General features: G+C 39.1%; 1 protein-coding gene across 4 annotated transcripts in view; it reads left to right on the top strand.

Moving 5' to 3' along the window:
• COL14A1 (collagen type XIV alpha 1 chain) overlaps window positions 1-25,699 on the top strand; it is a 219,313-nt gene that overhangs the window by 36,899 nt on the left and 156,715 nt on the right. For all 4 annotated transcript variants that reach the window (XM_044245032.1, XM_044245031.1, XM_044245033.1 and 1 more), the window contains exon 5: window positions 1,559-1,648. In XM_044245032.1, the coding sequence (XP_044100967.1) occupies window positions 1,559-1,648 (90 nt within the window). The remainder of the gene's footprint in view (window positions 1-1,558; window positions 1,649-25,699) is intronic.

Below are 25,699 nucleotides of genomic sequence, written 5' to 3'. Positions count from 1 at the left end.
TTTCTTTGCCATATCTATCTCTGCTTCCATGACCACGCAGCACAATTGTTCTCGAGTTAAAATTGCAGATTTCTTTTACAGGGTGTAAGCAATTCGAGGCCATGGCCTATGGGTGGGTGGGGTTGGAGATATAGATTTGGAAATCACCCACAGAAGTGGGAGCGTTAAAATTGCGGAGTGACAAAATGATAGGCGGGGTGTGCCGAGATGCAGGGCAAATTTAGTATATGATCACGATTCAGGAATGGAAACAGAAAAAGGATCCAAAAAATGAGAATATAAATGAGGGGTCAGAGGAATACAAGAAAATCCAGAATAATGCCTTTGTAAAAACAGACAAAAAGAAGAATTTAGAGAAGGGGGTGTTCTAAAGTGGTCAAGGCTTCTAAGGCTTCTAAAGAAGTCAAGAGAGTGAGGTCTGGAAAAAAATGGATGTAGAAAGTTAGAGGGTCAGTGGGAATAGCAGGATCAAGCCATCTTATTATTATTTTTTAATCTTGGACTTTAACCCCTAGGCTCCAGAAAGCCAAGGATGGTTTCTATGGAAATAAGTAATAGAATTAGAGCAACATGACCTTGGCAACTGGCAAGTTTCAAACCCTTTCAGCAAAGGGATGGAAAGAAGTAGAAAGAAGAGGAGGAGGGGAGGGCATGATAGAGATCGGGTTAATGGAATAACATCCTAGAGAAGGCAGGAAGGGTGGTTCAGAGGAAATCATTCCTTCACCTCCAAAGCCCACCCTGCAGAAAGTCTGCTGATTTCTGTGAATTGAATGCAACAATTAAATGAAATATCTCACCAGAGGATCCCTTCTGCCTTTTCATGGGTGTTTTATTTGTGCAGAAACCATTGCCATTGGCGGTGGTCTGAGCTGATGCAAACAAGTTAAGGTGCCAAGCAATAGCAGGAAACTGCTGTAGAGTTTAAGCAGTGGAAAGTGAAGGTATGAGGGAGTAGATTGTATAGATACATTAATTCTGGGCCCCTGAATATTTCATACTGATACTGATAAAGAAATACTATTATATATTAATAGGGAAGCTTTTTTTTTTTTAAAGTTTGAAAGGAAATTGTTTTGGATTCTCCATATTCTGTTGCTGACAGACCAACTCCAAATATTCATGGCCAAGATCCTTCTAGAACAGGGGCCAACTCATAGTCCTTGTTCAGAGACCAGAAGATATGGCTTGAATCCTGGGCCAGTACATTCTGGTTTTATGAAATATGTTTTAGTTACTTAGCCTCCTGGCCTTTGCTTCCCTCATGTATGAAATGGGGATAATCATGCTGATTTTATAGCAGTTATGAAAGGTTGAATTTATTTGATACATCTGCCCATAGTGAGTACTAGACCAAAGCAATTCCTTAAGGGTTTTCCACACCTTCCCACGACAAGCTGAAATAAATAGCATTTCCAATCTTTGGGAATGGAATTCTACCATGAAGATCATTTCTACTTAGTACTCCCAATACTTTCAAGGGTTTTAGTAAAATTCATTGAGTATTTTCTTTTACACGTTAACATGACATGTTGTTGCGTTTCTCCTTTTCTTCCAGTTATAGATTTGGAAAAAAGAAAGGAACCAAAACCCAGAGTCAAGGTTGTGGATAAAGGAAATGGGAACAAACCAACTCCACCAGTAGAAGGTCAGATTTTTTTTTTTTTTTTTTTGGATTTGCTCATTCGGGGGCTTGAGTTGTTTTAATACCATAAGCAATACGCACGTACCTGGCCTTTGGCCCCATCAGAAGAGTGCAGATCTGATATGGAAATCTCCCTCAGCCCCCCATTACTCCTCCACTCTTCATATCTACTAACTATCAGTACTTTTCTCTCCTTTCCTCTCCATCTTTAGTACCTCATCAAGTTCTCATGGATTTATTTTCTGTTGAGATACTAGACCGAATCTGTTCATTTCTTTCCTCATCTATTGCCAGTACTCAGAGAAACTGCCCCTTCTTTTCCCAATGTAAAGGATTATTTAGCAAAATCTCAATTTGTTTTCTACTGAGAAGTTGGAGGAATCTTTTCAAAATAAATCTGACCTTGGGCTCTTCCCACGCACACCTTAGAACCCATTCAGTAGCTTCCCGCTGCTCTTGGACCTCCAAGCCCCGCCTACCCTTGGAACTTAACCTGTCCCTGGCTCTTCTTCTTCATCAAACAACTCCCTGCTTTCTAGCCCTGCAGGCTCTTTCAGAGCCTTTAAAGATCTAGTCTTTCTCTGCTGCATTGTCTGCATGAGACACTCTCCCCCATCACCCACTTTGCATAAATACCTCCTCTTTTTCCTGCAAGGCTCATTTTAATCATCACTTTCTGGGAAACCTTCCCTAACTAATCTCCTCCTTTACAGGCCCTCAGACAACAACTGATTTTCCTTCACAGCATTTGCCAGAGTTATAATTCTATATTTCCTTATAATTGGAATATTTGCCTTTCCCCTTGACTGTATGATCCAAAAGAACAAGGACTGTTGTCTGTTTCTGGTCATTACTGACTCCTTAGTAGCTAGTAATATCTGATACATAACAGGTGTCTAAGTAAATATTCACTGAATGCAAAGATAACTAAATGGGCCATTAAGAGAACAAGGACTGTTGTCTGTTTCTGGTCATTACTGACTCCTTAGTAGCTAGTAATATCTGATACATAACAGGTGTCTAAGTAAATATTCACTGAATGCAAAGATAACTAAATGGGCCATTAAAAATGTAAAATGCAAAAAAAAATGTAAAATGCAAATAGCTACAAATATTGTCACTCAACAACCTGCTCCAGTGTTTATTTTCATGCTCTGGCATGTGACTCTTTGGTCACTTTTCTGTGAATGTACAGGCGTGTGTGCATAGCCTGCCGTAATGTATTTGTTGTTCCATGCATTGCTTCTCTTGCTTTGAGAACTTTCCATGTTACTGCAAACAGGAGGCAGGGCAGCCTAGTGTTTGATTGCATCAGTGCAGTTTTACCTGCCTGAATTCAAAGCCTGCCTTTGCCTTATACTTGGGTGATTTATAGTGGTTATCCTAATTTCTATGTCTCTGTTTTCTCATCTGTAGAATTTATTTCATAGACTTCTTAGGGATTAACTGTGTCGACACATGTCAAATACCTAGAATATTACCTACCGGTGAATAATGTGAGCTGTCATTATTGGTATATCTCATTCCTTTTAAGGCCCAGATAATATGTTAACTATTGTCCATACTTATGAGCATTTAGATACTGTATAGTTTTCACTACATTTCTGAAAGGGGGGGGGTTGCCTGGGTGCCTAAGTCAGTTGAGGGTCTGATTCTTGGTTTTGGTTGGTTGTGATCTCAGGGCTGTGAGATCAAGGCCTGCACAGGGCTCTGTGCTCAGTATGGAGTCTGCTTGGGATTCGCTCTTCCTTTCCCTCTGTTCCTTTTTCTGCTCATGCTCTCTCATTCTAAAACAAATAAATAATATCTTTTAAAAAATTAAAAAATAAAAGTGGAATTTCAGGGTTAAGGGATGTGCAAATTTTAAATTTTTGATCAGGTCTATCAAATTGATACCTTTTTCAGTAGTTTATTTTTAAAACATAAATTCTTTCCAACATCTGAAATTCTCAATGCTTAAAAATTTTTCCCAATAATGTTTCACTGCTTTAATTTCTATTTCTTTGATTACTAGTAAAGTTGAGCCTTTTTGTTTGTTTATTTATTTTTATTTTTTATTTTTTTATTAACATATAATGTATTATTAGCCCCAGGGGTACAGGTCTGTGAATTGCCAGGTTTACACACTTCACACCACTCACCATAGCACATACACTCTCCAATTTCCATAACCCCACCACCCTCTCCCTACCCAGCAACCCTCAGTTTGTTTTGTGAGATTAAGAGTCCCTTATGGTTTGTCTCTCTCCAGATCCCATCTTGTTTCATTTATTCTTTTCCTACCCCCCAATCCCCCATGTTGCTTCTCAACTTCCTCATATCAGGGAAATCATATGATAGTTGTCTTTCTCTGAATGACTTATTTCGCTAAGCATAATACCCTCTAGTTCCATCCACATCGTCACAAATGGCAAGATTTCATTTCTTTTGATGGCTGCATAGTATCCCATTATATATATATATATATATATATATTTTTTTTTTTTTAAATACACCACATCTTCTTTATCCATTCATCTGTTGATGGACATCTAGGTTCTTTCTGTAGTTTGAGTCTTTTTGTTTTTCATATCTTCAGCGGTCATTGGTATTTTTACCTATTTTTGGTCCACTTTTGGTTTGTGTTTTTTGTTTTTTTCTATGACTACATGGAAGTCTTCTACACAGTAGGGATGTTAAAACTGTTCCTCTTATATTGTCATACCATTACATATATCTTCTCTTGGTGTATTATTTGCCTTGCAACTTTATTCATGCTTTTTGAGAATTTTTAATATAATTTTTAAAAATTCATGACAGTTACACTAGTCTTAACTTTTATGGATGTCTTGGCTTTGTGATTTTCTTAGATTATGAAACATGAAATATTTGTCAAATAATTTATAATTTTACATATAACTATATTGTTGTAATTTATTGTTAAATAAATATACAAAAAGTATAAAAATATACAAAAAGTATAAAAATAATGTGATTAGGGACGGCTGGGTAGCTCAGTTGGTTGGGCAACTGCCTTAGGCTCAGGTCATGATCCTGGAGTCCCAGGATTGAGTTCTGCCTTAGGCTCCCTGCTCGGCAGGGAGTCTATTTCTCCCTCTGACCCTTCCCCCACTCATGCTGTCTCTCTTTCACACTCTCTTTCTCAAATAAATAAATAAAATCTTTTTAAAAAATGTAATATATGACTTTGTCCAGTTAAGAAAATAAACATATTAAAATTAGTTGGAACTCTTTATATATCCTTATATATTCCCTTCCCCTCTTCTTTAGAGGTTACCATTATTCCAAATGTGAATCCTGAAACCACATTTTAATTATGCTTTTGTATCTTAAATTTTATATACATTTTATTATACCATGGGTATCTTTTTGCAACTTGCCTTTTTTTTCAACACAATATTAGGGGGGTTTTTTGAGTTATTAATGTTGACTTATATGGAGGCAATTTACTCATCTTCTTTGTCGTGTACACTAGAATCCCACCGGATAAATGTACTCCAGTGTATTTAACTCATCTACTCTTACTGTTACTGATATTTTGCTATTATAAATTTGCTGTAAATATTTCTGCTAATGTCTCCTTCTGCACATGCAGTAGAACTTCTCTAGAGTATATAACTAGAAATTGAATTATGCAGTTGTAGTATGTGCATATTTTCAACCTCATTGATCCTAAGGTGTCTTTATTTATATGTTTTTGTATCTATTATTCTTTCCTTATTATATTTATATATAATATATTTTATTTTTTAAATTAAATTTAATTTTTTAAAATTAAATTTAAATTTTTTTCAGGGTTCCAAAATTCGTTGTTTATGTACCTCATAAACAACGCTCCATGCAATACATGCCCTCCACAATACCCACCACTAGACTCATCCAACATCCATTCCGCACACCTTCAAAACACTCCATTTGTTTCTCAGAGTCCACAATCTCTTATGGTTCATCTCCCACTCCGATCCCCCAACTCACTTCTCCTTTCCATCGCTCCATGGCCTCCATGTTATTCCTTATGCTCCACAAGTAAGTGAAACCATATGATAATTGACTCTCTCTGATTGACTTATTTTACTCAGCATAATCTCCTCCAGTCCTGTCCATGTTGATACAAAAGTTGGGTATTCATCCTTTCTGATGGAGGCATAATACTCCATTGTGTAGATGAACCATATCTTCTTTATCCATTCATCTGTTGAAGGTCATCTTGCCTCTTTCCACAGTTTGGCGACTGTGGCCATTGCTTCTATGAACATTGGAGCCCTTTTTTTCACTACCTCTCTATCTTTGGGGTAAATACCCAGTATGGCAATTGCAGGGTCATAGGGAAGCTCTATTTTTAATTTCTTAAGGAATCTCCACACTGTTTTCCAAAGTGATGGCACAAACTTGCATTCCCGCCAACAGTGTAAGAGGGTTTCCCTTTCTCCACATCATCTCCAATACATGTTGTTTACTGTCTTATTAATTTTGGCCATTTTAACTGGTATAAGGTGGTATCTCAATGTGGTTTTGATTTTAATCTCCCTGATGGCTAATGAGGATGGACAGTTTTCCATGTGTCTGTTAGCCATTTGTATGTCTTCTTTGGAGAAGTGTCTGTTCATGTCTTCTGCCCATTTTTTTACATTATTAACTGTTTTGTGTGTGTTGAGTTTGAGGAATTCTTTATAGATCTTGGATGTCAGCTCTTTGTCTGTAATGTCATTTTATTATTACATTATATTATAAATCCTGAATTGGATTTTTATCTTATTAGTTTTTAATAATTCTCCTTTTTGTTATATCCACTTTTAAGACTAAACTAGCCAAGTGCTGTAGCTATATCATGAGATTTTGAGATTTACTATTATTATTATAATTATTATGTAGGAAATACTATTTTCTAATTTCTAGCAGACTTTTTATTTTGATCCATAAGTTACTTAGAAATGTATTATTTAATTTTCTGTTTTAAATTTTTTTATTATTTATATGTTTATTTATTTATTTAGAGAGTGCATGATCAGCGAGAGAGGTAGAGAGGGAGGGAGAGAGAATCTCAAGCAGAGTCCGCACTGAGTGCAGAGCCTGACGTGGGGTCAATCCCATGACACTGAGATCGTGATCTGAACTGAAATCAAGAGTTGGATGCTCAAGTGGCTGAGCTACCCATGTGCCCCACGATTGTGTTATTTAATTTCTAAACTTATGGAGAGTTTTAAAAAGATACTGATGTGTTTTTGGTGTTGTGCAAATTGCATTGTGGTTAGAATAGTTTTTAAACATTTGTGAAAACTTATTTTATTGTTTAAATTGTGGGCAATGAGGGGGTGCCTTGATGGCTCAGTGGGTTAAAGCCTCTGCCTTCGGCTCAGGTCATGATCCCAGGGTCCTGGGATCGAGCCCCACATCGGGCTCTCTGCACAGCAGGGAGCCTGCTTCCTCCTCTCTCTCTGCCTGCTTCTCTGCCTACTTGTGATCTCTGTCTGTCAAATAAATAATAAAAAAAAAATCTTTAAATTTAAATCTAAAAATGGGCAATGAGAAAAATTTGAATCTCTTTCTCTAATGTCTGTTTTGTCCATTTCTCTTTATAACCCTAGTAATTTTCCTTTAAATAGTGGGCTAGGTACAGGTAAAATAAAAGTTGTATTTTCCCAGGGACTTTTTTTTGGCAATGGTTCTCTTTATTTTTAGTAATTCAATATTTGACTGAAAGACAGTTTTGTTTAATATTAATATAGCAATCCTGGCTTAATTTTCTTTAGTAGTGACATAACACATTGACTCTCTATCCTTTAACTTTTTCCCTACTTGTGTCCTAAGGTTTAAGGTGAGTAATCTTGTGAAGAGCGTTCAGTTAGATTTGTAATATTATCTCTTACAATCTCAGTTTTTTGATTGGTAACTTTAGTCTACTTAGATCTTGAAGTTACTGAAAAGCTTACATTTGTGACTTATTTTGTACTATTACTGTACATTATCCCCTATGTTTTCCCTCCTGTATGCCTTATTTATATAGTGTTGGTCAATTTTTTTAAATGCATTCCTCTCCCTACCGAACTAAAAGGTTCCTTATGTATTTTTTGTATGGTTATAATTACTATTTTAACATGCATATAAAATCAAAGTCTAAAGCTAATCCATATGTTTACCATTTCCTACCCAACATAAAGTTTTGTAATACTTTAACTTCAGTTATCCATCTCCTGTATTTCACATAATTCATGGCAGATTCATTAAGTTTAGCTTATTTTTTTTTGCCTCATGAAGATATATATTTATAATAATTATTATTTTAACAGCCTGGGTTTGTCTAGATTTTCCCATGTTTATGAATTTATTTACTCAGGATTCTGTCTTGTATGTCAGACTTTCTCTAGATATTCAATTTCTTTTAGGGAGGAAGGGAGTTGGGTAAATTGGATAGGGAGGTGAAACACGAGAGACTATGGACTCTGAAAAACAATCTGAGGGGTTTGAAGTGGCGGGGGGGGGTGGGAGGTTGGGGTACCAGGTGGTGGGTATTATAGAGGGCACGGATTGCATGGAGCACTGGGTGTGGTGAAAAAATAATGAATACTGTTTTTCTAAAAATAAATAAATTGGAATAAAAATGTTGAATAAAAAAAAATAAAAAAAGAAATTCAATTTTATTCATACCAAAAATATCTTTCCCTCCCCCCTGATATTGAAAGATTAGCTGGGTACCCGGTTGAGAGCTCTTGTCTCCAGCCATTTGGAAGATGTGTCACTATCTTCTGGCTCCCATTTTTGATGAGCCTGTTTTCAGTTTAAATGTTCATTTTTAGTAATTTCTCTTTTCTCTCCAGATGCCTTTCAAATTTTCTTTCCTTTTTCTTTGGCATTCTGTTGTTTCACTACAACAGCCTACTTATAGATTTCTTTGTGTTCCCAGAATTAAGAGTTCTTTCACCCGTTCTGGAAAAATCTTAATGTTTAGCTCTTCAAATATTTTTTCCCCCTCAGTTATCTATTCCTTTTTCTCTCCTCTCTTTCTCTGTATTTAAATTAGATTTCTCATAAAAACTCTTCTCCAGTGATCAATGTCTCTTCATTTTCATATTTTTACCTCTCTGATTTTATCAATGACATTTTGGATAATTTCCTTTACCTTTCTATTAGTACATTAATTGTCTCTTTTCCTTTATCAAATCAGCTTTTTAGCCTTTTCAATGAGGCTTTTTCGTCCTTTTCAGTGAGTAAATCTTTTATTTCTAGAAATTACATTTATTCTTTAATAAATTTGCTAGTAATTTTTATGGTATTTTGTTCCATTGTAGTGTTTTTTTTTAATTATTACAATATATCCATTATATTTATTTTATATTTCGAACCCAATAATTATATTATCTACAGTATTTGGGGACTAACTTCTTTTTTTCTTTTGTCGTACTGATTTTCATTCATGGTGCTTGTTTCCTTGTTTGATGTATCACATTGGTTTGTGAGCTCAGTTGTGGGACTTCTTCACAACTTGGTTTAGGAGTGGGCCTCTCCAGAGAGGTGCCCTTTTGTGGTAATGCTTTATATTTATTAATTCTCTTGGGACACTCAGAATTTTTCTATAATTACAAATTCATAGGAGAGATTGTTTTCTTCCACACAGACCTTAGGTCAATACAGAGTCTTTGCTGGAAAGCAGATCTTTTTCTATTCCATCATTTCACTGAACATATAACCTTTTGAGGGTGCTGCCTTTACCTGAGAAGTAACCAACCTCCCACACTGAAGTCATTCCATGTCTTGTTTCTTGGTCCTCTATGACCATTAAAACTGAACTTCTTGACTTGTAAACTCCCAGTTAATATGAAGTCTATTTCCCTTGCAATAAATAAACTGTGAGAAGACATTTTGAGACTATAAAAATATTGTTTTTCCTGTTAAAATTTCACCCACTTGTTTTAATATTCATTGATGACTCTTGTCTCAATCAGTTACTACTATACTGTTTAGAAAATGTTAATTTTCCTGACTCCATTGTTTACTCTGCATGTGTTAGCTGGCTTTCTACTGTAAGGGAGATATTTTTCTTCCTCCACATTTGTTTGTCTGTTTGTATCAATATGGACTCATGGATCCTTATTTTATGGGATGGATTATAATCCAGTACTATCATTATTTATTTTGATGCTCAAATACTTCCAGATTTGTTCAGTGAGAGCTATGTCCAGCTGTCCCCTATGCCTATCATTCTTTAACCTTTTCCTACTTTCTGGCATAAATCGTACATTCTGGAGTCTTGTGTATTTTCTGCTCTGCTCTGAAATCCATCAGTCCTTCAAGAAGTCCTGGGTTCTTCTCATGGAGAATGGTATTTAGAAACCAAGATATGGCCACTGGATGTGCTTATTACCTCTAGATTTTTGTAACTTCTAGGTCCTCTTAGCTGAGGGTTCACATGTACCCCCCACACACCCCTATTTGTCTATCATCTGTCTCATCATTTTTTCTTATATCTACCTTAGACCTATCTCACAGAATTAATGCTAACCTCCCCTTTCCATATTTATCACCCTTTTGCAAGACAGTTGGGAAACGTGGCCCCCAATATCTTAAATATATCTGCTTCCATGTTCAATCATAAAAGTATTTTTAAAATTTCTAATCTATATACATGGTAAAAAGAAAAAATCTATTAGAGTTCAATTGTTTGCCTTTAGCATGGATCTATAATGAAATGTCTGTCCAAAAGGATCTTGGGTTAATTCTTTTCTTCCCTCTTCATTGTGGTTTTGTCATTCATTTTTAATACAGCTGGGTCAACTTATGAATGTGTAAACATGAATGTGGTTCGGAAATTCAAAATAATTCAATTTAAAATAATTTTTTTAATTATTTTATTTTGAATTATTTAAAATAATTTAAATTCAAAATAATTCAAAATAATTAAACAAAAGGATAACACTCAAAAGAAGTGTCACTGTCCCTGTTTCATCTACCTAGCTTTACTCACTCCTTCTAAATGACCAAACTCATTAGTTTCTAATTTATCTTTACTGTTTCTTTTAAAAAAAAAAACAGATTTGTACATATTTTTCTGGAGCATTTTGCATGTCAGTTCTCAGCGAGTTTTGGCTTAGCATTCTTCACCATGCAATGCTTAAAGAATGGCACTCCAGGTGAAATTTATCTTCTATTCATGGATTAGAGTTGGCCCCAGAATTTAGCTATAGCTTGATATTCCTAAATATCTTAATTCTTTTTATTTTTCCCTGATTCACCTTCCTCCTGCACTTTAAAATGAAAGATCAGTGAAGTGAATTAAATACAGGAAAATGGACAATGAAAAAGTAAGAATCTCTTAGACACATGCTTCGATAACTGTGAACGAACACATGAAGGGCCATTTATTCTACCAGCGGTGCATTTGCTTTACTCACTAAACGCAATTATGGGGCACCTGGGTGGCTCAGTAGTTAAGCCTCTATCTTCAGCTCAGGTCATGATCCCAGGGTCCTGGGATGAAGCCCTGCATTGGACTCCCTACTCAACAAGGAGCTCAACAAGGAACCTGCTTCTCCCTCTCCCTCCACCGCTCCCCTTGCTTATGCTCTCTCTCTCTCTCTCTCTGTCAAATAAATAACATTTAGAAAAAAATAAACATGATTATGGAGGGGCCTTCCCCTCCATAGAAGGGCTATTTCAAAGTGTTTCTTGCAGTGATCAGGACCTGGGCTAGGGCAAAGACAGTCAGGGGTTTTGTGGAAGAGGAAGTGGCTTCCTGTTTTTGGCAGGGGCTCCTGTGAGGTGTGTGCGGAGCTGGTGAGGATGCTGAGGGCACTGGGGAGGATTGTCTTAAAAAGTAAGTTGCCGGCGCACCTGGGTGGCTCAGTGGGTTAAGCTGCTGCCTTTGGCTCAGGTCATGATCTCAGGGTCCTGGGATCGAGTCCCGCATCGGGCTCTCTGCTCATCATGGAGCCTGCTTCCTCCTCTCTCTCTCTCTCTGCCTGCCTCTCTGCCTACTTGTGATCTCTCTCTGTCAAATAAATAAATAAAATCTTTAAAAAAAAATAAGTTCTCAACAGTGGTGACAGTCCAGGCAAGAGTTCGGGCTCCCAGACAATTGGAGAAGAATGTCCCCAGGGCCCGCAGGCAACAAGAAGGCCTTCCCCACCTCAGTCGTAACGTGCCACTTGCCACATCCCCTCTTACAAGTGTGTCAGTCCCATGTTTCACACTGAACTCTGGTGCTCCTTATTGTGTTTACAGTCTACAGTTGTTGGTCCAAGAGTCCACAGTGATAGTGGTTGAGATACAATCAGACATATTTCACATGGTTTGGAGTTCTCGTTTACACGGGAAGAGCTAAGATCCTTCACAGAAATTGCTGTGCAGTGAAAGAGTTACTTGCTTTCAATTGACCGTACATGTTTCTTCAATAATCCAAGACAAACTCACAAACACAAGTGGTATTTGCCTTTGAGCATAATACTGGCGTGTCTGCCTTTATGGCTATTTTTCCTTTGTTGTCCAAACATCTTTCTTCAGTTATTCGTGGTGTTTTGCACAAGAATGCAGAACCTGATTGAAAGAGATTATGAAACAGATAGGAAAAGTCATATAGAAGGTTTTTCCCCCCTTTTTGTGGTTTTTCAATTAAGACCTCTGACCTGCTTTGCTTTCTTTCTTTCTTTTTCTTTTTAAAGATTTTATTTATTTATTTGACCGAGAGAGATCACAAGTAGGCAGAGAGGCAGGCAGAGAGAGAGAGGGGGAAGCAGGCTCCCTGCTGAGCAGAGAGCCTGATGCGGGGCTTGAACCCAGGACCCTGGGATCATGACCTGAGCCAAAGGCAGAGGCTTTAACCCACTGAGCCACCCAGGCGACCCCCTGCTTTGCTTTTTTATAATTTTTTTTTTTAAGTTTTCTACAACGAGAAGATCAGGGGAGGGTCTTTTTCCCATGGGAAAAAAAAGTGAAATGAGTGCAAGTTATTCTTTTGAGGAATGGTAAACTATGGCTCACATACAGTCCCGTTTTCTTATATAAATGTTTATTGGAACACCGCTGGGTTTGATCGTTTATGCATTGTCTGCAGCCGCTTTACCACAAAACCCACGCTGAGCGGTGCAACAGGTATCCTGTGACCTGCAAAGACTAAAACATTTCCTATCACACCCTTTTCAGAAAAAGGTTGCTGTTCCTTGCTTTTGAATGTTATGGAACAGAATCGTTTGATGAACCGAGTGATTTAATAGCTTTTCTGAGAACAGCTGGTATGCGTTGATATTTCCGATAAGGATGGCATAGATGTGCTCCCCAACATAAACCGTCAGTGGCTGTAGCTTCTCCTACTATCTAGCCCATTTGACTTCTTTTCAAATCCAAGACATGACCGCTCCCAAAATTTGGTTATGAGGTTTAAATCAGTTAACATGTGTCAAGAACTAGAACTTAGTAAGTGCTACATACATATTGGCTACCGATATCGCAATGTAGAGTTTGCATGAATCACTATAACCACAGATCAATCTTTCACGTTATTGATTTAACAATAAATGCATAGAAGAGGTTTGGCAGTTACCCCCTTGGTGCTGAGCGCTGCATTGGGCACTGGGAATCCCTGATGCTCCCAGTACGTAGAATCCTACCCTCACTCCACTAACATAGTCTGGCAGGGACTTGGTGCCTGGGGTGTTATTTTTGGAGAAGAGTCAGGTCTGCATTATATATCATCATCGTGGCTGAGCGCAGCCAGGAAACATGATTATTCTGAAGGTGGTTTTTTTACTATTATTATTATGTAATAGATTTGCTTATTTTCTGTTAATTTTATGGTTTCTTGGCTCAGTGTTAAGAGATAATTTAGAAATTTTTACTACCTTTTCCACCAGTTATTCTGGGTCTTAGATCTACCAAGCTCAGGGCTAGGAGTTCAATTCGATAAGAATAGGATTGCTGGGGATCTGAATTTTGGGAAGGCAGGAGTCGGAAGATCAGTGACAACAAAGGAGAATGGGTGGGGCTTGGAGATTAATACTGGTTAGATCTTGACTCTTGGAGGTGAGAGGGAAGGGATTGGGTTCATTCATAAACTGGACGTTGGACTTAGGTTGTGCACTGGAATTCACGCAATAAAGTGTTTAGGTGGGTGCCTGGCCCTTAGACATGCTCGATAGATGATCCTCCTCCTCCTTCTCCTGCTTCTTCTGCTTCCCTGTCCCCTTCCTCCTTTTTCTTTTTCTCTTTATTGTTATAATTATGGTTATCTAGACAGCTGATACAGTGTACCAGCAACAGTACCAGGATGGACTAAAATATGCACAGGGAGAATTTGTGGAAGCCTTTCTGTTTATGCCTGTGCCCTGAGCGAGGGATAACATCTTGAGAATTGATAACCATGGGCATATACTATGTTCAAATCAAGTATTCAAATTCACACTTGTCAAATGCTCTGGGATCCTCCCATTCAACAGACGACTATAAAAATTGCTCAGAGTTGGCAAAAGGAAGGTGCCTGGCAGATGCAAATACAAAAACCACCCATTTGAGGCATGACCTATAACTCACTTTCTAAAGATGGCCATGGATAAAGCAATGCCAAGGAAGAGGCTGGAATCCAAACTTTTGAAACACAGAAGTAAACCACGTGCCATGAGTAAGAATCAGAAGACCCAAAAAGGGTGGTCTCAGAATCCCATGAATTTCAATTATGAAATGGTGACATAAAGACTATTAAATAAACAATATTATTAAAGTCATAGAAATATTCAAAGCGAGAGAAGGGATTGACAGACTATGAAAAAGAAAATATGTACATTTGAGAAGGGATCTAATAGAACAGAGGTCGGAAAAGCATAAGTAGATATTCACACCCTGAGTCCTTGTTGAGGAAAATGTAGAACACGAGATTCAAGGATAAGACTTCAAAAGACAAAATCAGAATGAGGAGGAATAGAAGGACTGATTGACACCATTTCTCAATGACAGAGATCTAGCTGTGTGCTCTTGTGTGTTCCTCAGCTTTTTGGTATATTAAACAAAACCCTGTTTTTAGGGGCACCTGGGTGGCTCCATCAGTGAAGCATCTGACTCTTGATTTCAGCTCAGGGTTGTCGGATCTCAGGGTTGTCGGATTGAGTACCCTGTCGGGCTCTGCACTGGGTGTGGAGCCTGCCTCCGATTCTCTCTCCTTCTCTGCCCCTCCTCCATGAAAAAACCCTACTGTTTTTAAAAAGCGATGTTAAGTAATTTTATTTATTAATTTAGTAAGGAAAAGGTTGAGAAGTTCAGCAAGTTCAGCTTGCTTAATAAGATACTGATGTGTCTTATGAAGAAACAAATTTATTAATAAAAAAAAAAAGGTTGAGAAATCCTCATCTGTTACAACTGTTTTAACGGAGAAGCTGTGATATAATTACGGCCCTCTGCCCCTCACTTCTTCCCTCCAAGCATTCCAGAACATTTCACAGAAGCACAGAGCGAGCAAAGAATGCTCATCAGGTATAAGGTCTGAGACATATCATAGGTCCCCGAGTCTGTGCAAACATGCTCAAAGGAGATTTCAGAAGATGATATGAATTGCTTTCCAGCCTAAGGTTTAAGAGAATAAATAAAAACATTTTTCTCAGAATACTTTTTCCTTCCCATATTGAATTTCTCTTTTCACCCTTATTTTCCTCATTACTTTATGAGATCACTGTGGCTTAGAATACAACACCCAGGCTTTGCAGTCAAACATCTCTTGGAGTAAAATCTTCCCTCACTTGCTACCTAGCCATCCAGCCTTAGGCATACAGGGGTCTCCCCTTTATCTGCGGGGGATGTGTTCCAAGACCCCCAGTGGGTGTTTGAAACCACGTATGGTACTGAACGCTCTAGATACAATCCTTTTCCCTATTTGTGCAGACCTATGATAAAGCTTAATTTGTAAATTAGGCACAGTGAGAGATTAACAACAAGAAATACTAATAAAATAGAACCATTATAATATTTCCCTGTGATAGAAGTTCTGTCAATGTGGTCTCTCTTTCCCTCTTAAAATTACCTTACAGTCCTATACCCGCTTTCCTTTCCTTGTGATGGTGTGAAAGATAAAATGCTGGTGTGATGAGATGTGAGGGGAATGACCTAGGCACTGTGCTGAAGGGTTAGGCTCCCGTTGACCTTCTGATGATACCTCAGAGGGAAAATCATCTGCTTCTAGACCATGATGACCGCAGGATAAGGGAGGACCATGGGTAAGGGAGGACTACCGACCTCTCAGAGCCCTAGTTTCTTCATCGGCAAAAGCAGAGTAACTAAAGTCAGGGATGTGAGGATGAGCCTCTAGCACAGGGATGACAGGCCTGGGACATCCCAGGCACCCAAGGACTGTCAGTCTCCAACCCATTTTCCATTTCCTGTTTCCTTAATGTCTTCATTTGGAAGAGAAAATAACATACAGAATGCAACAGAGTGTCTCACATTATCAACTGCTCTTTGTTGAATATTTGGATGCAGCTTGTTTTAGACCCAAGGAGAGAGGGTAACAATCCTGTGGAGAAGATTCAGGAAGACTGTGTAAAAGGAAAGAATGTTTTTATCATAAAAAAGCAGAAAGCTGGGGCGCCTGGGTGGCTCAGTGGGTTAAGCCTCTGCCTTCGGCTCAGGTCATGATCCCAGGATCCTGGGATCGAGCCCCGCATCGGGCTCTCTGCTCTGCAGGGAGCCTGCTTCCTCCTCTCTCTCTGCCTACTTGTGATCTCTGTCAGATAAATAAAGAAAAAATCTTAAAAAAAAAAAAAAGCAGAAAGCTGATTTCTGGGGGTTTTTTCCTTGATGTGAAGCATTACAGTTGATATGTTCAGGAATTCAGAGCGACAAGAGGCAGGATCAGTGATTCAGAAAATAATCATTGGACACCTGCAGAGTACGTTATACCTGTGTATGTAAAATGACAAGATTTCCTGAGGGCGAGGAGATGAGAGTCTCCTCGAAATAGACTTCTAGCTCCTTTAGTCCGCCTGTCCCCCACACTTGCTAAGACATTTTAGAAGGGTTTTCACATCTTGTCGGAGGGCCTCCAGCAAATTTTACCATTCTTGCCTTTGACTTCTCTGGTAGGAAGAGAACATAGTTCTTCCTTAAATATGTTTTCAAATGTCCTCATTTTTAAAAATATTTTATTTATTGATTTGAGATAGAGAGTGGTGAGTGAGAGCGATGAGTGAGAGAGGGTGCGCACAGCAGGGGGTGGGGGGCAGAGGGAGAGGGAGAAGCAGGCTCCCCGCTGAGCAGGGAGTCCAATGCGGGGCTCCATCCCAGGACTCTGGAATCATGACCTGAGCCGAAGGCAGACGCTTAACTGACTGAGCCACCCAGGTGCCCCTCAAGTCCCTCATTTTTCAAAGAACTTGTAATGTATGGGTTTTTCTTCTTTAAATCAGATATCTTAGAGCTCTGAGTCCTGCTATAGACTTTGGTAGAGTCTGTCCGCTGTAGGAATGCTTGGGTTTGTCTGACTGATACCTTCCTTCTTATCTAAGAAATTTGTATTAAACCTCTTGTGTGTACACATGCAGGCCTGACTGTTGCTGTCAGATTGAGTAGGGATCTCCGCCTTAGAAATCGCAAAATGTCAGAATCTGTTTGTTATGGATGAATTGGAATTACAGAGATGATTGAGTGGTTGCATTTTTCAGAAAATCACCTAAGAACCAACATGAATGCACGCCCAAGTCATGTAGTACTATATGCAGACGTGAAAATAAATGTGAATGCAGTACCCGGGCTTGTGACGTTGAACAAATTTTGTTCTTAAATAAAGATGTTCGGATGAAACAGCCTCTCTTGAGTCTGTATTATCTTAGAAAAATCAGGAAATAACCAGATAATTGTACAAATAAATGTTAAAGCAAACTCTATATGAAAGTATTTTTAAAGGACCATATATTTTCCAAGGAAGTAAAATCTATTTTAGATTTTAGCATAGGGGTAAATAAAGGTTAGAAAGGATAGAAATGGTGGAGACAGAAAGGGAGATAAAAATTGAGTCAGAAGTCTGAGAGATGGGACCATTGTGGGGGAAGGAGGGCAGTTTTATTGGCATGAAGTGTGAAATCTATAGGGACAGATGGAGTGGACTTATATTATGGAAAGCTTTGAAGAACACCATGTATAGCTTAGGTTAAGTTATCTTAAAATGTAGAATTGCCAGGTGCTTGGAGAGCCACGGAGTCCCGCCAGTTGCGAGGGTGGTTGAGAAGCCTCTGTCGTGCCCTTGACGTTGGTTAACCTCCATCTGCTCATTGACAAAGATCTCACTGTTTCCCTGTGATCTAGGGAAATCTTGACTATTCGTTCTTTCTCAAATTGAGTTGAAATCTGTTTCCTTGTGGACATACAGAATACTACTAACCCATCTTCTATATGACAGTCCTTTAAACATTTGAAGACAGCTTATTGTCTTCTCTTGGTCCTTTATAGCCTTTGAGCAGAGAAAAAATGTAATGAAAGTGATGTTTATGGGACTGTCAGTTACTTCTGGGCTCTGAGGGAGCCCTGTGCAGGGCTCCAAGTGACTGCTGAGATGTTCTTTTGGTTAGAAGGCAAGAGGTATGATTTTGATTTCATGCGCTTTTTATTTTATTTATTTATTTTAAAAGATATTATTCAACAAAGGGAGGTTAAGCAGGGGAAGCAACAGACAGAGGGAGAGGGAGAAACAGGTTCACTGCTGAGCAGGGAACCCAACGTAGGGCTTGATCCCAGGTCCTGGGATCATGACCTGAGCTGAAGGCAGATGCCCAACTGATTGAGCCGCCCAGGGAACCTCATCCTCTTTTTCTTTTTTTTTTTTTTTTAAAGATTTTATTTATTTATTTATTTGACAGAGATCCCAAGTAGGCAGAGAGGCAGGCAGAGAGAGAGGAAGGGAAGCAGGCTCCCTGCTGAGCAGAGAGCCCGATGTGGGGCTCGATCCCAGGACCCTGGGATGATGACCTGAGCCAAAGGCAGAGTCTTTAACCCACTGAGCCACCCAGACGCCCCACCTCATCCTCTTTTTAATGGCTCCTTCTCTCCCTCCTTCCTCCTTTCCTTTCTTCCTCCCCCCTCCCTTCCTCATTCCTTCCTTCCTCATTCCTTCCTTCCTTCCTCCCTTCCCTAATCCTCCCTTCCTTCCTTGCAAATACTTCTGTGAAGGGAGCTGCTTAGGACAATAGCGAAGTGGTTCAGGCTTTGACGTCAGTCTTGGATTTGAACTTCGGCTTTTCCACCTGCTCAATGTGTGATGATGGGCAAATTACTTAACCTTTCTAAGTTTCTAACCTCTCTTTTTCAGTGGAGCGAGAAAAACACCTACCTTGTAGGATGAATATGGGGCTTGAATGAAAAGATACATGCAAATCTTCTGGTGAAAACAATCACTACATGGCAGGTCTTTTTATTACTGTAAAAAAAAAGAAGCAATGACAACTATTTGCTGCAGTCAATAAATAAATAACTACATGTATATATAACTATGTAACTATGATAATTATATATGTATGTCAATATCTATCCATATCTATACCTATCTCTCTCTGTGTCTGTGTATATATAGATATAGATATAAAGAGATTAATTATAAGGAATAGGCTCACATGATTTTGGATCCTAAGAAGTACCCAGGTCTGCAGTCAGCAATCTGGAGGCACAGGAGAGCTGATGGTGGAAGTTTTAGTCTGAAAACTGGCAGGCTCGAGGTCCAAGAACAGGCAATGTTCCAGACGGGGCCACTGTTGCAGCTCAAGGCAGTAAGGCAGGTGCAGGTCCCTTTTCCTCAGTCTTTTGCTCTGCTCGGGTTTTCAGTCAATTGGATGAGGAAAGTATTTAGTCCGTAGATGCAAATGCTAATGTCATCCTGAAACAGCCCCCACCGACACACCCAGAATGATGTTCAACCAAAAGTCCAGGCCCCCTGCGGACCAGTCAAGTTGATACATAAAATTAACCATTCTACTACAAAGTAAGAAGTCCTACAAAATAAACAAACAATCAAACAAATAAATAAATAAAAACAGAATGGGGAGGGGGTTGCTGTTTTAGGTAGGGTAGTCATCTGTCAACGATACCTTGAATGGAAGTGTCCACTAGGACTAGAGGAAATGAGGGCTAAGCTTACTCTGATTCATGTCAATAAACACAACTGAGATAAGCTTCTGCTCCCCACCTGCTAGATGGACAGCTTGTAACATTAATAGGACAGAGAACTAGTGACCATTCATGTCGCATTATGTGAGGACATTTTCTGTGATGGTGATAGATGGTCTGATGAAAAAGTCACGTTGGGGGCTCCTGGGTGGCTCAGTGGTTAAGCATCTGCCCTCAACTCAGGTCATGATCTCAGGGTCCTGGGATCGAGCCCCCAGTCGGGCTCTCTGTTCAGCAGGGAGCCTGCTTCTCCCTCTCCTACTTCTCCTGCTTGTGTTCCTTCTTGCCTGTCTCTCTCTTTCAAATAAATAAATAAAATCTTAAAAAAGAAAAGAAAAAGTCACGCTGGACCTTTAGAAGACCCGGCATCCAGTCTTGACTGTGGTGTAAACACTGATTCATTCATTCTCTTGTCTCTCTGAACCTCAATTTCTTTTTTAAGAAATGAGGAAATGATGACACTCCGAACATTGAAAGAACCAGAATGTACCAATGTATTGAAAAACCCTTTTTAGAACCATTGATAAAATAGTGTCAACTCTAAAAAAAATCGCCAGGGATGTAGCCGAAGCCAGTCTTGGAAGTGAGCTTTTCTTTTGGTTTGGAAATCTGCACTTAACCTCATGAGAGGCTTAAGTGAAAAATTGTTCTGTGACCACAGTTTTCCTTCAGATGTCTTGTGTAATTAATGGCCTAGCTAGGTATTTTGCTAGTGGCATAGAAAAAATAATTTGAAGCCACTAAATGAATCCAACCAGTTGTGGTGAAAATCGTCATGAGATTTTCTGAGGGCATACTGAGATAATGTGAGTAAATATAGTACATGCTTTCCTTTCTTCCAGCTTTGCCTCATGCATTTGAAAAATAGCAAGGAAGACAGGCAAATCTAATACAATGTCCCCAATCCTTAAATATCTGTAATCCATTTTCCCTGTGTGGTAGTGAGCCACAGTGGGGGGAGAGACTATATTTAACTGCGCCGTGATGGTTTATTTTTCTTATGCTTTGCTAGAGGATAAATTATGTGAAAAGAGGAATTCCTATTTAACAACACAGTTCAATGTACTTCATTGATGTGCTTCGTGGCAAAAATTGGGCCGGACAAAGGAAATAAAAAAGATGCAAATTTCTCTTCTCTTACTGATTTCAGTCAAATCAGGGAGATAGAAATGGAAAAAAAAATCATAATAGTCTAGTGTTATGAATACAGCAAACCATGTCCAAATGCAGAGGCAGTAGTTAGGGACAGATAATGACTGTTGGAAAAGCTGTATGCAGTCGTGAAGTGTGACCTGGGTTTTGAAGGATGTGTAGGAGTTTGCCTAACAGAAAAAGTCTGCTTTTGTTAATTCTCTTCTTTTCTTTTTGCATTAACTATGTTGGCGAACACTTTTGCCCATGAGCATGGTGTAAATATTCCTATAGAAACCAAATTAGGTTGTTAATTTGAATGCTATTGGAATAAAAGGAATAATATGGTTTAAAAGGAAGACTTTTGATTTGACAATTTCATGTCATTCTCACCAAAGTATCACTCCCCCCACCCATACACAATTACTCTTTATATCATTATGTTTATTTTTATAAAGCACTTTAAAGAATCTGAACTTACCTGGTTTTGCTAGACTGTGTTTCCTCTTACTAAGAATTTAAGCACCAGGGAGGCAAGAACTTTGCTGTGTTCCTGAGTGCCCAGAACAGTGCTTAGTGTACAGCAAATATTAAATACAAATTTATAAATAAATAAGTAAATGTTATCCAGAAAATTAGTCTCATAATATCAAATTAATAAATAAGTTTAGAGTAGACTGACTTATACTGATTCAGGGAGTTTGTTTTTGTTTTTGTTTGTTTGTTGGTGACCCACTGAAAAGCTTTTATTAAGAGCCCTGGGGCAGGGGGTGGTTGGGAAGGGTTCAGTTCTGCTGCTTGGTTCTGGAGGAACTGGCGTGGAGCAAGGCCCCTGTGGACAGGTAGGGGTACTTGAATTAACTTGTATTTTCAACACAAAATTCTCTCAGGATGTCAGTAGCACAGTAAAATTGGTATAAAATTACTGTTTAAGAGATGCTTTTTGCATGGGCTATTTAAGTACTAAGTGTAATATATTGGGAAGGGAAAAAGTTTTAGACAGACAATTAAATGCTTGCAAATAAAACATACTAGCTGTGGTGGTCACAGCAGGGGCCAGTTCTGTGGGGACCCCCCCTTCACACTGGAGACTTTTTCCTCTGCTTTCTAAATTCGTATGATGTAGAGTGCCTTACAGACGTCTGTGTAGCCCACTGGCCTTATGGGTGACTCGGTCAGTTAAGCCTCTGATTCTTGATCTCAGCTTGGGATGTGATCTCAGGGTCCTGAGAGGGAGCTCCACGCTCAAAAGGGGGTTGGCTTCAAATCCCCACTCCCTCTGCCTCTTCCCCAACATGTGCTGTCTCTCTTCAACATAAATAAATGAAATCTCTCTCTCTCTCTCTTTAAGAAGTCTATACAGCCTTTTGGCAGAAAGCTTAGATTTTATTTTTTTATAAGATTTTTATTTTTATTTTTTTAAGATTTTTTTTAAGACTTTATTTATTTATTTGACAAACAGAGATCACAAGTAGGCAGAGAGGCAGGCAGAGGGAGAGAAAATGGAGACAGGCTCCCTGCTGAGCAGAGAGCCTGATGCGGGCCTCGATCCCAGGACCCTGGGATCATGACCTGAGCCAAAAGCGAGGCTTTAACCCACTGAGCCACCCAGGCACCCTATTTTTTTATTTTTGAGAGAGAGAGAGAGAGAGAGAACATGGAGTGGAAGGGCAGAAGGAGAGGGAGAGAGATTTTTTTAAAAGATTTTATTTGTTTATTTTGGGGTGGGGGGAGTGAGAATGAGCAGGGGGATGGTCAGAGAGAGAGGGAGAAGCAGACTCCCTGCCAACCAGGGAACCTGAGGTTGGGCTCAATCCCAGGACCCTGAGATCATGACCTGAGCCAAAGGCAGATGCTTAACTGACTGAGCCACCCAGGCATCCAAAGGGAGGGAGGATCTCAAGCAGACTCCCCGTTGAGCACAGAGCCTGACGTGGGGCTCCATCTCCAGAGACCATGAGATCATGACCAGAGCTGAAATCAAGGGTCTGTCATTTAATGACTGAGCTACCTAGGCACCCCTAAAACCTTAGATTTTAAAGATATGACACTGGGGCTCAAACCCCAGCCTTGACACTTCTTTAGTGTATGACCTCTTAGGCAAATCACTCAATCTACGTATATCATACTTTTTGGCTGGAAGTGGCACCAATAAAAATAGTACCTGTGTCCTAGAGCTCTTGTGGGGTCCGAAACATACAGGAGCATGGAGGGCTTAACACTGAATGTCACGATGGATGTAACTTTCAGATAGGGCCGTCATTGGTTTCCGGGAGCTGCTCCTTCTGATGTCCTCTATGACCTCAGTGTTAGGCTAGTGATCTAACCCACAGACTGGGTGCTTTCCTTTGCTTGCCATGAGCTTCTGAGTTTTTCCTTTTTTTTTTTTTCCCCCTTACACTCCCTGCATTTTCAGAATTGCATTTTAGATAAGTCCATAGGTAAGCAAAGAGCTGAATTAAAATACCGTTCAAGAATTCATTTTCCCAAAAAAAAAAAAAAGAATTCATTTTCCCTGCTCCTTGGCTTTAACGTTAAATACAATACAGAGGGCCAGAGAGATTTATTTTCTTATCATAATTAATTGCAAGAATACTGTTTTAACAATGAAAGGATATGTATATCCCATTTATTTATCTATTTATTTATTTGTATTTTACCATTATTTATTTATTTGTTTGTATTTTATCAATAAACTGTTTATCATTTGATTTTAAGAATTCACAGTCATGGGTGCCTGGGTGGCTCAGTGGGTTAAGCCGCTGCCTTCGGCTCAGGTCATGATCTCGGGGTCCTGGGATCGAGTCCCGCATCGGGCTCTCTGCTCGGCAGGGAGCCTGCTTCCTCCTCCTTCTCTCTCTACCTGCCTCTCTGCCTACTTGTAATCTCTCTCTGTCAAATAAATAAATAAAGTCTTTAAAAAAAAAAAAAAGAATTCACAGTCATATTTGACTGTTAGGCTGATTTGCAGCTTGATAACAAAACTGTGGAATTTTGTTTTTTTGTGGGGGATCTTTTATTTAAATTCAATTTGATTAACATATACTGTATTATTAGTTTCAGAGGTAGAATTTAGTGATTCATCAGTGACGTATAACACCCAGTGCTCATTCCATCAAGTGCCCACCTTCATGGCCATCACCCAGTGACCCCCATCCCTCCGCAACCTCCCCTCCAGCAACCCTCAGTTTGTTTCCTGTAGTTAACATCTCTTATGGTTTATCTCCCTCTCTGTTTTCATCTTATTTAATTTTTCCTTCCCTTCCTCTGTGTTCTTCTGTTCTGTCTCTTCAATTCCACATATGAGTGAAATCATATGATATTTGTTTTTCTCCACCTAACTTGTTTTTGCTTAACATAATACCCTCCGGTTCCATCCACGCCATCGCAAATGGCAAGATTTTTTTTGATGGCTGAGTAGTATTCCATTGTATACATAGACCACGTCTTCTTTATCCATTCATCTGTGGTTGGACATCTGGGCTCTTCCCATAGCTTGGTTAATGTGGACATGTACTTATCCCTTTTAAATGCATTTTAAAAATACATTTGGCTTCAGAATTTTGCATGACATTTATCTGGGCTCCCAGATGTGTCTGGTTTTCTACCACTTGATTCTTTAACACATTTTAAGATTAAACATTAGGTTTCTTTGCTTTTTGTTTTTTGTTGTTGTTGTTTTTCTGAGTGGTCCTTCTCTGCAGACACAGGGTAACTATTTTCTAGTCGAAGGAGGTATCATTTGTCATCAGTGCTGAATCTGGGCTCTCACTTTCAATAAGATTTGAATATACTCCAAAATTATTATTTTTTAGAAGATCCTTTTTATTTATTTGAGAGAGAGACAGAGATAGCAACAGAGGACAGGAGCCAGGGAGGAGAGGGAGAATCAGGCTCCCCACTGAGCAAGGAGTCCAATGTGGGACTTGATCTCAGGTCCCTGAGATCATGACCTGAGCCAAAGGCAGACTCTTAACTGATTGAGATTCCCAGACACCCAGAAGACACTCAAAACTAATAAAAATTGAATATATATTTTAAAAGATTCACTAGAGCAGCTGGAGTCATGTTTGAGATGTGTGATTATTGAACTTGAACATGGCAACTTTAAAACTACTTCTTGTCCCAGGTGTTTGAACATTGGTCTGCCTTGGTCTGCACAAACACACTTGGCAGGATATACCCAGCACAAACCATACACACAGTTTGTTCCGCCTACGCTAAATCTTAGTGGGGCTGGACATGCCGCATTTGTGCCTGCTACAGTGGGAAATAGCCCTGAGCATCCCTGAGCTTGTATAGACCTTAGAACTAATGATCAGCGTTTAGGGCCTTTAAAAAAAAAAAAAAAAAGCTATTTCCACAGTTCCCAAGTGTGTGTGCACTAATCTTGAAGAGAAATCAAGCTTTTAAATGCAAAACCAATGATATATTTTGACTTCTGAAATCCAACAATATCTTAAAAACTGCATCTTTCTGCTGATATAACAGATACTGGGCTTTAGTTAGAAGACAGGGCACACAGAGGCCTTAATTTCAAATGAAGTATGTGGGGGATTGTACCGTGTCTTTAAAGTTTCTTGTTAAAGTTGTATGATGTAAACACTGAAATTCTTTTTCTAGTCAATATTTTCTACATTCCAAGTAGGATTATTTTTGATTAGTTACCTAATTTGTTATTTTTTAATGGCATAACAATCACTCAAACCCCTCTATTTCCCAGAAAAGCTAAGACTTTGCCCACAACCCACATATCACCAGAGGGTTTTGCTGCCACCCCAATTCCTTGGTTCTTCTCACCCA

This window comes from Neovison vison, chromosome 4 (assembly GCF_020171115.1).
Source record: "Neovison vison isolate M4711 chromosome 4, ASM_NN_V1, whole genome shotgun sequence".
Taxonomy (NCBI): Eukaryota; Metazoa; Chordata; class Mammalia; order Carnivora; family Mustelidae; genus Neogale; species Neogale vison.
The sequence above is the reverse complement of the archived record's forward strand: the minus strand, read 5'-3'. Positions and strand labels throughout refer to the sequence as shown.